The 14,095-nt window shown below is 34.4% G+C and overlaps 1 protein-coding gene across 1 annotated transcript; it reads left to right on the plus strand.

The window, feature by feature from the left end:
* The first annotated feature begins 605 nt into the window (after window positions 1-605).
* LOC147517654 (uncharacterized) lies at window positions 606-2,601 on the plus strand. The gene is made up of 2 exons (XM_086589799.1): window positions 606-857; window positions 1,350-2,601. The coding sequence occupies exons 1-2, from the start codon at window positions 855-857 to the stop codon at window positions 2,286-2,288; spliced, it is 942 nt and encodes a 313-aa protein (XP_086445925.1). The 5' UTR covers window positions 606-854; the 3' UTR covers window positions 2,289-2,601.
* The last annotated feature ends 11,494 nt before the right edge of the window (window positions 2,602-14,095 follow it).

Here is a 14,095-nt window from a genome sequence, read left to right on the forward strand (position 1 = left end):
TTGAACACTACCAAAGTTTGCCAATTATGGAGTGGGAATCAGGTAGAAGACCACCATTTGAACCTATTAAGCTAATGGTATACTATTATTACGTATTTATTTGGAAGGTCGTCACCTATTCTTCTAGAAATTTTAATTTTAATTTTAATTTATTATCCCTTTGGCAAATCAATAAATTTATAGATGATCAAATATGACAATAAGTGGTGATCATGATATTTTTGTTAATGGAAAGTGTTAGTTCCATCTCTCATTTCTTTTTTAGGTTCTCTTTATCGCGTTATGTTCTTTAGCCTATCATATTGTGGTTATGCACCAAATTGGAAGTTGAATTTTAGACTTATCAGGTTTAATTGAAGCAAGTAAATGGTATTAATTATTAACTAACCATCTAAGAACCATACAGTGATTCAACCAGGAAAATATATGCAATGTAAAGTATTTATAATAGCAAAATGGCTGGAACACCTACGTTGTACTGACTGGTAACGAATTTCCGTCACCTTCTACATTTTGCATTCAATAAATTTACCCATAATAACAATCGAATGGCATCAATTCTAGTTGACTAAGAATAGTGGAAGTGGTTTCGTTTCAACACGTTTGCTGATTAAGGAAAACAGATATGGACTTCCTAAAAAGGCTTGGTTGGGCCTCCAACAGACAAATTTCGCCTCGTTACATATGTAGATTGTAGAGGTTGATTTGATTCATACACAATAACACAAGTAGAAGAGGAAAGCAACCGGTAGAAAAGGGATCAAAGAAAAACACAACAAGTCCAAGTGGTGGATGCAGCATAGGAAAGGCAGATACAAAATAGTGAAAATTCGTCTTTCTTCAAACACGAAATCATGGTAAGTTTTCCACACCCATCTTTAATTAAAGTTTGTTTCTTTTCGAATCAATGATTCCGTCAATTGGAAAATTGGGATGTTTTTATATTATATATATGAATTTGATATAGGATTGTCTGAAATTTTGGTTTTGTTTGATTTGTGGAATTTGATTTATACAAAGGGGAATAATGATATGCAACGATAGCTTGAGTAGCTAAACAGATGAAAAGTAGTTGTTTATCGAAACGTAGGAAGTATGCTATCCTCATGGATTCTGCACCTTAATGCTTCTTTTTAAATGAACTAGTTATTGAAACAAAGACCTGATTATCTCTGATTGGTTTTTCGTGGCGGGGTTCGAGCCCCAGACCTTTGGTATCATCACCCAAAGGTTTTGCCGACTTTGCTAGTCAGCACCTGCTTTTGTCCTGTTTTTTTATCGGGCTAACCTTTACTTGTATTCCATGCGGCATAGATACTGAACTTGTTTTTTATTTTTGGATCTTGCAGTCTTCGCTTGCAGCTGCGAGAGCAGACAACTTTTACTACCCACCAGAATGGACCCCAAATCAAGGTTCTTTGAACAAGTTCCATGGCCAACATGCATTGAGGGAGAGAGCAAGAAAGCTAGACCAAGGCATTTTAATTATAAGGTTCGAAATGCCATTCAACATATGGTGTGGTGGGTGCAATTCTATGATTGCAAAGGGGGTAAGGTTTAATGCAGAGAAAAAGCAAGTGGGAAATTATTATTCTACGAAGATATGGAGCTTTAGCATGAAGTCTGCATGCTGCAAACATGAGATTGTTATCCAGACCGATCCTAAAAACTGTGAATATGTGATAATGAGTGGGGCCCAGCGTAAGACGGAAGAGTTTGACGTTGAGGATGCAGAAACATTTGAACTTCCTGCTGATGAAGAAAGAGGCAAGCTAGCAGATCCATTCTACCGTCTTGAACATCAGGAAGAGGATTTGCAGAAGAAAAAAGAAGCTGAGCCCCTACTTGTTCGTCTCCAGCGGGTCTCTGATGTCAGGCACTCAGATGACTACACCCTTAACAAGGCTCTCCGGGCTCGATTGAGGAATCAAAAGAAAAGAGTTGCAGAAGAAGAAGCTGTTTCTAGGAGGATGGGCCTTGGAATACGGCTACTTCCTAAATCTGAAGAAGATGCTGCTACCGCAAAACAGGTGAAATTCTGTTCTGGGTTTGAGAAGAACAAGAGGGAAAAGCGAGCAGCAATAACTGCTGCTCCAGTATTCAAGAACCAGTCAACTTCCTCAACAGCTGCAAAGAAACGATTAGAGCTTGAGTCTAAGAGGAGGAAGATAAAGGCAATTGCAGCATCCAACTTACTAACGGCAGGGATCAGCCCATCATCATGGTCACAACCGTCTGTTTCAACTAGTGGAGCAAAGAGAATATCAGTGGCTGCAAGAATTCGTTAGGTTTTTGAATACATATCTGTCCAGTCCTTAAACAGGTGTTACACTGTGATGTCATATGTAGCTGATAGGTTTTGAGTGTGTTGGTTTTTTTGTGTCAGCTCAAGTTTTCCTTCTTTCTAAAGGTTGCACACTAAAAAAGGAGTGTGGTTAGCATTTTAAAAGATTCTTGGACCCTGCTTTCTGAGTGTATATGGAGGGTGGAAGAAGGGAACATTTGTATGTGTGTTTTGTAAAACTTTTCCGTGCACCACCAGAATTCCTTTCCCTGTATTTTCATAGTTTATTACAGCTGAGTGCATCCGTGTTTGTGTGATATGTTGGCCCTTTACCTTGAATATGGTGTTTGAAGGCATACTTATTCTTATCTAGGTTCTGACCCGTATCACTAGCGTTGGTAGCAATGGGAACTGAGCCAATATGCCAAGGAAATTTCTACATATTGAGTATAAACACAAGTTTGATGAAGATTAGAAACAATTAGTTTATATAGATGTGAAACAAGTTCGTGTCGATAGGATTGCATGACTTATACTAAAGACCAGAAGGAGCTGGTTTTGCAATTATAAGGCATGTCATACTTCTCATTATACAAAAAAAAAAAGTGAAGCCATATATATGCACAAGCACATGAACTCGAACTTGAACTTTCTACCGTGTAGATATTTAAAAGATTTTCTGAAGTTGGTGCCAAAAACATTCCCGATGTGATTTAATTCCTTGCCACAACCCTTAATAGAAGCAAGTATTATTTTGCTCGAAGGATCATTTAAGAATTAAGACTTCAATCAACGACTGTCAATTTTTCAGATTAGGGGTTCCATCCATCCGCATCTCCTTCCCATCTGTGTCCATTTCAACTGATTTTATATAAATGGTCTTTCATTGCAAATAATCATTTCTAACTAATTAAAACCAGTTCCATGCCCACTTGATCTGATAGTTTTTCAACTTGGGCCTCTCTGCTCTACATATATCAAGTTGTCTTCTGGTAAATACCACATTGATGACATCTGCATTGTCTGCGTAAGTTACTCCCAACACACAGACTGAATTAAGTTAGTCAGCCCACCTGGAAAACTTCACTCAGTTAAAATGCTTCACTGCTAGAGCTCTTCAAGTCTCCAAACCTCATGGAGCAAATCACTGACGACATGGAAACTTATTTGCAATAGTCCATGAGCAGCTAGCAGCTGAAAGACGATCAGCTTATTTACATCCAAACACAAACCTGCACAGCTACACTACAAAGCTTTATACTTAACTTTAAAATGGCAAAACAAAGCAGAAAACAGCTTTTAGTTCAGAAAACCAACCCTTAAAAAACACCATACAGACATAGACAATAAATAGATATTTACTGAACAGGAGAAAATTACTGTTTTGAATGGAGTGTTATGGATAAAAGTAGAGAATGAACATACCCTATTTTTATGCAATCCCTCTACTAGATAATGCAAGAAATTACCATACAATATAACATGTTTAATTTCTCTTATTGACATTTTTTTTTTTGCATTTTTCCTTTACTGTCAAAAGTCATAGTAATCAAATTCATCTAATATAAAGGCATCCCAATTTTCCAATTGTTAGAATCATCAAATTCAATATTAAAAAAACTGTAATTAAAGATGGGTGTGGCAAAATTAACATGATTTCATGTTTGAATATAGTCGAATTTGAGGAGATGTATTATTCCAAACCCTAACCCTAACTGAGATGATTGATTTTCCTTTGGGTGAGAAGCAGAGTTATTTTATTAGCGGAATGACCAAAACCGTCTTACGTTTTGCAAATATTTACCATTCTGTCTTTTCTCTCTCTGTTACTTGTCCCCAAAGTTTTCTTATAACATTCGAATTTGGGCGGTCAATTATTCTTTGTTTTGTGGCCAAGTTTCTTCAACTCCCCCAAGCGAAACCAATATTTCTCCCCTTCCACTATCTCTTGGAGGCCTTGAAAATTATGTCTCTTGGAGGTTTTGAATTCCTAAGTACACTTTGTTTTGACCATTGCAAAAATTGAAAGACGGTTAAGAGATCCAAATAAAAAGTTGTGGGGAATGCACAATTGAGTGATCTGGAAGCTCACCCTGAATAATTTCTGGTACTGACATTCGATTATGAGGGCGTATGTTCGATCAGTAATACACATAGTTACCTATATCCATCCTCACTACATTTCGCTTGCAAAGCAGAAATCTACAAGCCTTGATGACCACTGTCTCCAACCAGGCAACCAGCCTCTTGCTTCCTCGCTCCATATAAGATAGACCCTATAAGTTTATCTCTTCTTTAAAAAAAAAGGTTTGTGTTCAAATATTTGTTCCCCATACAAAAACCTAAACAACTGATACATGATCTATGTAAACATGTTGTCCGCTGAAGAATATTTAACAAAACAAGAAACATAGTCTTTCCAAAGTTCGACACACAATTGACTCTTGGGATTACTAGGTTGGCATTTTGTGATTAACAAAACAAGATGAATAGTCTTCTTTTTGTGATTATATTATACTTGGCATTCATATGATTTTTTTAGGCAATCAGAAGAGTCAACTGATAAAATTGGTCAATAAGTTGGACACACAATTGACTTATCTAAATGATCAAGCTGATTTCCTATTTGCTATTAAACCTGTAGGAAGTAGAAATGGATTAGAAATTGTGGTGCCCAAATATCGTACATACCAATATAACCCATTATTTCAATAAAGTTCTAATACAATATCGGCATGAGAGCTGATATATTCATAATAAATTTCATATACAAAGGAAAAAAAACGAGGGACACATGTCAAAAAGCTATTTGATGGACACGTGTGGAGCAACTATAAAAGGAGTGGAGACAAAATAGAGGAAGACCGGATTCATTTTCACACATTTTACTTTTTCTATTTTCTCGCATGTAAACAAAGATAGAATGAGTGAACAGTGTAAATTAACCACCATTAATGGAATAAGAAAAGCTTAGTGATCTTGATCTATTCTCTTTTTGCATCTTACATTGGCGTCGTCTGTGGGGAATTCTTCCTTGTCTCTTTCCTTTGTACCTGAAATTTATCATGAATATATCGGCCCTCATGCTGATATTGTATTAGAACTTTATTAAAATAATGGGTTATATCGGTATGTATGATATTTGGGCACCACATCGCCCCCTCTCGAAATTTTCAAAATTTATAAGTGAAAATTTGAAGATTTTCGAGAAGCAAATAGAAAATAAACTTGATTTTTTTTTTTTTTTTTTTTCTGTTCATCGGATACTGTTTATAGACACTGCTCGCATCAACACTGTACACCCCAATACTGTTCATCCGAGATGGGAATTTTTGTAAGTGAATTTTTGAAATTCGAGATGGATTATTTTATAAGTAATTTTTCAAAATTCGAGATGGCATTTTTGTAAATAATTTTTCAAAATCCGAGATGGCAATTTTTCGAAATCTGATATGGCAATTTTTTGAAATCCGAAATGGCAATTTTATATTTAGATATTGGCCTGGTATCGATATAATTCTACAGACATCATGATTTTTTTATATTGACCTTATATCGAGACAATGGGCTACTAATACAAGGATTTTTTAATATTGACATGAATATCGATAAAATTCTACAGATACCAGGATTTGAATTGAAATTGAAAATTTGGAATTTGAAGTAGAATTTTGATATAAGAAATTTTTAATCCAAAATAGGATTTTGACAATCAAAAATTTTTAATCCAAAAATAGGATTTTGACAATTAAAGTTTTTGAATTTCAAATAGGATTTGATAAATAAAATTTTGGATAAAAGAAAATTATGAATCCAAAAATGGATTTTGACAATTATAATTTTTGAATTCGAAATAGAATTTGATAAATGAAATTTTGGATAAAAGAAAATTGATCGATCCATATTGTCATTAAACAGTCGCCCCCGAAGATAAGGTAGGCTAAGCCGGAAAGGGATAGAGTTGAGCTGATGCCATTGATTATGTTGGAGGAAAATCCGCAGGAGAGAGAATAGCTTAAATAAGCAGATCTTGTCCCTTTCAAATGCAGATGAATATGCTGTATAGCTTGGAACTATGGCTTGTGATCCTTCTCTTAACGGTAGAAATCAAATAACAAAGGGACTCTCCTAAGCAAGCAGCGGAGTCGTAGACCATAGCTTTAAAGACGGGATCTTTCCTTCTGATCAAACGCTGTGAACTCATGGTCAAATAGCTTCCGAGGTGGGCTTTCCCACAAGCAATAATTTCATATCGGCATTCCTTAAATCATCAATGAAATATCCGGAAATATTGGCCCCAAGGTGAATAGTCCTACATCAGCAATAAAAGTTTTTTGTCCTCAAGTGATTAATATATGCCGCCCCAAGTGTGGTTTATATTGGTTCCAAGCAATTAAATGATATTATATCTGGCTCCAAATAAAATGATTTTTCGATATCGGCCCTCAACTTATTCTTCTGAATATCAGGGGTCCAAATCAAGAAACACGGCATCTCGCCCCCAAGTGATTAATTTCGATACCCAGTATCGGCATGGATATGTCAGTATCAGTATCGAGCCTCAAGTGATTAAAGTATTATATCGGCTATGTAATTCTTTTGATTGTGTAATCTCGGCATCGAATTTCCTTCATTCGAAATCTCGCTCCCCAATATCAGTTATTAATCTCTAAACTTCATCTTTGCTTCCTTTTTCCCAAAAACAGATATGGCACGCAGAAACAAAAAACCCACTTTTTCTTTCAACTCAAACTTTATATCGGATCTCATTAAACTATTTCTTGGTTTGACGTCAAGTGAAATCCGATATCCACTTTGTGCTCTAAAAACAATTATAGTCTTCACCAAATCAAGAAATCTTCTTAACCGACCCAATCTTCAATTCTTTAAAAATAAAAAATAAAATCAAGTTTATTTTCTATTTGCTTTTCGAAATCTTTAAATTTTCACTTATAAAATTTGAAAATTTCGAGAGGGAACGATGTGGTGCCCAAATATTGTACATACCGATATAATCCATTATTTCAATAAAGTTCTAATACAATATCGGCATGAGAGCCGATATATTCATGATAAATTTTAGGTACAAAGGAAAGAGACAATGAGAGACACATGTCAAAAAGCTATTGGATGGACACATGTGGAGCAACTATAAAAGGAGTGGAGACAAAAAAAGAGGAAGACCGGATTCATTTTCACACACTTTACTTTTTCTATTTTTTCGCATGTAAACAAAGAGAGAATGAGTGAATAATGTAAACCACCATTAATGGAATAAGAAAAGCTTAGTGATCTTGATCTATTCTCTTCTTGCATCTTACAGAAACAATAAATTATATCGTATGATCATATCAAATGGTCACTGGTATCAAACATCCATGTTCCTTTGGTGGGCACAACGTAATAAAAAAGGCCATTTGATGGCTAACAACTTCCAAGAAGCTCCATTTTAAGATCAAGTGATAGTTGTTTGTTGTCTTTCGTTCTAAAGCGGAGTCTTTCATTTTCATGACCAATTTAGTAAGGAGCTAATTAAATTGATGGCAACACTACCATGTGGTATGCAACTCAAAAACTCCTTGTATTAGTCCATTTGTTAGGGCTGGAGTACTAAAAGACCTTAGTCTACCTTCCATTAGAGAACATCCTAACCAAATACAGAACTAGAGTAAGTAAGAAGTTAATGAGACTGATAGATATGAACCTTACCTTTTTTTTGAATTGTTTAGCAGAAGCAAAAGTATTCAAGTCACAATAAAAAAAACTATGTTAGTTTCTTAATCAAGATAAAACAATTTGACTAACTTTAATTTATTACTTATATATATATAGCCCAGCTCTTAAACAGACGTCCATTTACGGACATGTTATATTTTGTCTTGTGCAGCTTATATAGTGTCTTGCACAACTTATATAATGTTATATATAAGTATAAATTAAAAAATTAATAAGCGTAAATTAAAAAAGCTGTTCACGACACTATATAAGTTGTTCAACACACATGTCAGTAAACGGACTAATCCGTTTAAGAGCAGGGCTGTATATATATATATATCGAGCAGGTTTCGTTTATCATACTTTTTATATCATGGTTTATACCATACCCCTCTACAAGATGAGTTAATTACTAATAATTTGTGGATATAATCTACTAACTATAGATAACATCTCCACAAAAATTCATCTCATTTGGAAATCTCTAACCTAGTTAAAAATCGTTGTCAACTTTGATTTTTTTTAATGGCTCAAAATTTTTGATTTTGCAATCGTCTTTTGACATAGTTAAATATTATCAAATGAGTTGAAATTTTATAGAGGTGATTTTCATAGTTAGTTGAACACATCTACAAAAAACTATATTATAATTCACATTGTAGGTAAAATTGTACGTGGAGCATGGTATAAAAATTGTGGTAAACAGAACTTGCTCCATATCGAGCAGGTTTCATTTACCATACTTTTTATACCACACCCCACTACGAGATGAGTTAATTGCTAATAATTTATGGATATGATCTTCTAACCATATATAACATCTCCACAAAAATTCATTTGAAAATCTCTAGCCTAGTTAAAAATCGTTGTCAACTTTGAATTTTTTTTAATGGCTCAAATTTTTTGATTTTGCAATCATTTTTTGACATAGTTAAACATTATCAAATGAGTTGAAATTTTATAGATTTGATTTTCATGGTTAGTTGAACACATCTACAAAAAACTATATTATAATTCACATTATAGGTAAAGTTGTGGGGCATGGTATAAACTATAGTATAAAAAGTGTGGTAAACAGAACTTGCTCCATATTGAACAAGTTTCGTTTACCATACTTTTTATACTATGGTTTATATCACACCCCCCTACAAAATGAGTTAATTGCTAATAATTTGTGGATATGATCTACTAACTATAGATAACATCTCCACAAAAATTCATCTCATTTGGAAATCTCTAGCCTAGTTAAAAATCGTTGTCAACTTTGAATTTTTTTTAATGGCTCAAAATTTTTTATTTTGCAATCATCTTTTGACATAGTTAAACATTATCAAATGAGTTGAAATTTTATAGAGGTGATTTTCATAGTTATTTGAACACATCTACAAAAAACTATATTATAATTCACGTTGTAGGTAAAGTTGTGGGGAATGGTATAAACTATGGTATAAAAAGTGTGGTAAACAGAACTTGCTCCATATCGAGCAGGTTTCGTTTACCATACTTTTTATACCATGGTTTATACCACACCCCCCTACAAGATGAGTTAATTGCTAATAATTTGTGGATATGATCTACTAACCATAGATAACATATCCACAAAAATTCATCACATTTGGAAATCTCTAGCCTAGTTAAAAATCGTTGTCAACTTTAAATTTTTTTAAACGGCTCAAATTTTTTTATTTTGCAATCATCTTTTGACATAATTAAACATTATCAAATGAATTGAAATTTTATAGAGGTGATTTTCATGGTTAGTTGAACACATCTACAAAAAAATTATATTATAATTCACGTTATAGGTAAACTATATATAGCAGAGATGCATTCTTCATCAAGATTTACACATTTTTTCAGTCATTCTAGCTCATTCTCACCTTCAACATGATCAAAAGATTTCTCATGTTCTTTTTTCCACTGCTCTTGGCCACAGCAATTTCAGGTCTCCATGAACCAAATGAGGTGGTAGTGGCATTGGATGGCTCGGGTGATCATCGCAGTATAATCGAGGCAGTTAGAGCTGCTCCAAACTACAGCATACAGAGACATGCTATACACATCAGGAGCAGCTTGTACAAGTTCCAGATTTCAAATTGACATCAGGAGCGGCGCGTCGCCACGTATGTTTCTTACTGTTTTGGCCAAGTTTTATCAGAGTTTAATTTGTATTCGTTTGTAATCTGCCGAGATTTCAAATTGATATTTTTAACTTTGCTGGCAAGTGGTAAATGGCAAGTACCCCAAGCGAAACCAATATTTCTCCCCTAGATATATTAGCTATAAGAAAAATGCTCCTAAGCTTTAATTTTCTTGTAAGTAAAATTTTATTGTTTTGTTATGATTTTGAAAAGTTATATCTCTCTAATGTTATAAAAGTAAGAGCTTTAATTTACTAGTAATTAGTAAACATTATTGTTATGTTTTTTTACGTGAACATCTAAACATCTTCTAGATAAAATGTTTTTATTCGTATCAATTTATAATCATATGTTTGCTTATAGACATTAATTAGCTATAACCTAACATATTTTGTTACCCCATGTATGACCATGTTATAATAGTGGTATAAAAGTTTTTCCTATACCTACTTAAATAATTCTTCACATCACCTTTATTTGACTGGGAGTGAGTCACTTGAAGTAGCAATGTTGCTTTGAATACACTCAGAACGAGACCAAGACGAGAACAATTCTACACGCTAGATTGCAACATCGTTGCCGCTTCAGATGAACTCACTCATGTCAAGTCTGAAGTGAAAACCTATTTAGCTAGGTAGACTGTGGAAGAGCTTCTCGACAATCATTATAATGCAGTCTAACATAATGGATCTTATCGACTCAAGTGGTTGGTCTAAATGGAACAATGAAAGCATTTACCTCAACACCCTTCTGTACAGAGAGTATGATAATCAAGGTCTTGGAGCAGATACATCAAAGCAAGTTCATTGGTTTGGTTATACTGTCATAGTGTTATTAACAACTCGACGGAAGCTATGCAATACACAGGGGGCTCATTTATAAACAAAAGTCATTGGATTCCCTCGCCAATGAAGGTGAGGTTCCACTTTTCTAGTGGCACTCACTCTTCATATGAAAACATAAGGTTAACTAGTATTACACCCCCACTTACCCGATGATATGTTGGTAAAAAACACACAGTCAACCTAATTTTATTTATTTTTGTTTATTTTATTTTATTTTTGTACTTGAGGGGGGAGATCCTAATTTCCCATCTAGTGGGGATGTAATACTAGTTAACCCTAAAACGCAAAGCAATACTTTATGGAGGATGGTCCGGTTGTAACTTCAAGAAACACTCAACAACTTTTTTATTTATAGTGCTTATATACGTATATATATCTAGAGTGGCATATATCTAACATTAAAAAAAAAAAAAAAAAAATACATACATGTTTCAAATGAACTCTAGTGAATATAGTCCCCCACCCCTTTTGGGACTATGTTTTCTTGATTTATAAATTTTCCCTCAATTACTATATTTTATAATAAAACTAAGTGGTTAGTCTCAAATCTTAATTTAACTCAATGAAATTACAATAGATACTTTGATCAATATTCAAAAGTCGATCTTCCACTATCGCCTTAGGGCCTCAAAATATCTTGAGCATTCCTGTGTGTGTCAGTGTGAGAGAGAATTGGGAAGAGATATTCTTTATTGGGTAGACAATTTTTTTTGATTGAGTATAAAGTACGAATTGTGAAATTAGTAAGATCAAATAAAATAATACAAACTTGTAAAAAAAAACATATAATTACTAAAAGTTGTAATTATTTTATAACAATGCTTTGAGTGAAAACAAGTGAAAACAATAAAAGACACAAATAATACTTAATGTAATTGTAATATCAATGTTTGAGTTGTTATTTTCAATTTAAAGGAGACAAATTGTTTGAACTAAATTGTGTTAAATAAATATAATAATTTGGAATTTCATATAGAAGTATAAAACATGCATGTAAGTATTTAAACTCTTAGATATATTACTCTTCCATACAGAGGATTATAATTGTAATAACGAATTTTATTTAATATGGAAACAATAAAGTTGTTTAAAGATTGAAGAACAAGCGAACTACCAATTCATTCTTTATCAAAATGTGCTGACAGTTATAAAAAAAATTCTTCTTTAAAAATAACTGCTGAGAGGAGGTTAATTGCTAATGAATTGTGTTGGAAGCAGGCCCAATTTTTATTGCAAGTAAGATATTTGTTTTAAAGCCTTGGAGTGTTGTGATTGAATCTCAAAGGAACAAATTAAGTTGATATTGTTCCTGTATGGGTAAATTTGAATGAAGTTCCAAAACAACTGTGGACACTTGATGACATCTCCTTTGTGGCTAATTTAGTTGGGGTCTCCATGTTTATGGATGACGCAACTGCACGAAGAAAGAGGCTCTCTTATGCTAGTGTGTGTAGAAATCCCGGTGACTTTTAAGTACCCAGAAATTGTGAAACTGAAAGTTGGTGGGAGAGAGGTGGTGGTGGGTGTGGAATATACATAGAAACCTTCTTCATGTGAAAATTGTAACAAATTTGGTCATGCCACTGCCAAGTGCACTTCAAGAGTTAACAAAGTTTGGACAGCAAGAAACCAACAGGGACAAGCTAGTATTCCAAGTTCCAACCTATGTGAGCCCTACTCAAGTAAATAAAGCAGCATTAGCAGTTCAAGAAAGAGGTAATGGTGTTACAAGTATGGAGGAACCTGCTGCGGCTACCCCTCATTTTGCTCTCCAAACACTAATCATATGAGAAATGTGAGTACAACTCCTATAAGAGGATCAGCACCTCAATTGCAAAGACAATAAAATAGAGGAAATGAAACAAAATGATCTATAGCGGTTACATCTTTAACCGAGATAAGGGTTGCTTCTGCACCTAGGATAATGCAAAATGTGAATGTGCCAACTGGTCATAGTAATATTCATTTGGTATCGCCTGGAATGGTGGTATGCACGCTCACTCTGAGGTACAAGCAACTCAATCGAATGAGGAAGATCAAGGGGACTAGCTGAATGTGGCCGACAATCACACAACTACTTGTATAACCCAACCAGTAGGGTGAGTAATTACCATACAATAGACGCCTTAATATGTATCAAGGCTTGATTGCTGAGGAAGAGGACTTGGATGATGACCTCTTAGGTTCTGAAAATGAGTTGTTTGTAGATGACCCTCTCATGGCTCCTCCACTAGTGGTGACCACATCCAAAAAGCAGCAGAAACAAAAGGTTGGTAGGAACAAAGTGGAAGAAGGTAAAGTTCAAACGTGTTCTTCAGGTGAAGTAGAACCTACTCTTGCTATGATGAAGAAGACGAAGTCACAAATTAAAAACAAAAGGATGAAGATAATCTTAAGGACTACACCAAAGAGTTTTGTGAAGATACTCTAAGACTCACTTTCCTGTGTTGTGTTTGTGGGTGTTTCTTTTGTGACTACGAGAAAACGCAATCTCATCTTTGAAAGGATCATCCTGAGATAGTGAAGCAATTTATGGCCAGAAATTAGGAGATGAGAGAGCATTCCTAGCACTACTTTAATAAGGACCTTTTGTGGTATGTGTAGTGAGTAGTCTCATGTATATCAGGCTTGATGTTTGTAGATCGATCTTGTAAGTCTTTGTGTACCTTCTTTTAATATGGTCTAACTCTCTTAGGGAGGCTTGTCAACTTTTAATAAAACAGGTGGAGTCTGCCTTAACCCATAACAATTTCAAAAAAAAAATTACTGATAAGTGATAACTTCGTAAGTACGAATGCTCTCTTCCTAATCAATTCACGCTCACTCTTTTCTTCAACTTTGAAGATAAAAATTTTCTTGTTCATAGCTCGTGAGTCAGTTGCATGCAGCTGCTCCATATTATAATATGGGCAATCATGTTATACACATGAAGAGTGAGTGCCACAGTAGAAGTGGAACCTCACCTTCATTTACACCTTCAAGCGGGATAGACACTGATTTGAGAGTGAGACAGTTGTCAAGTTGGTAACAGTCAAAAGGAGAAAATGGGACGACATTGGGATATCAAGGCGTTCAATAAAATAAGATAACAAAGTAATTTGGTGGGCAAC

The sequence above is a fragment of the Coptis chinensis genome, chromosome 2, assembly GCF_015680905.1.
Source record: "Coptis chinensis isolate HL-2020 chromosome 2, ASM1568090v1, whole genome shotgun sequence".
Taxonomy (NCBI): domain Eukaryota; kingdom Viridiplantae; phylum Streptophyta; class Magnoliopsida; order Ranunculales; family Ranunculaceae; genus Coptis; species Coptis chinensis.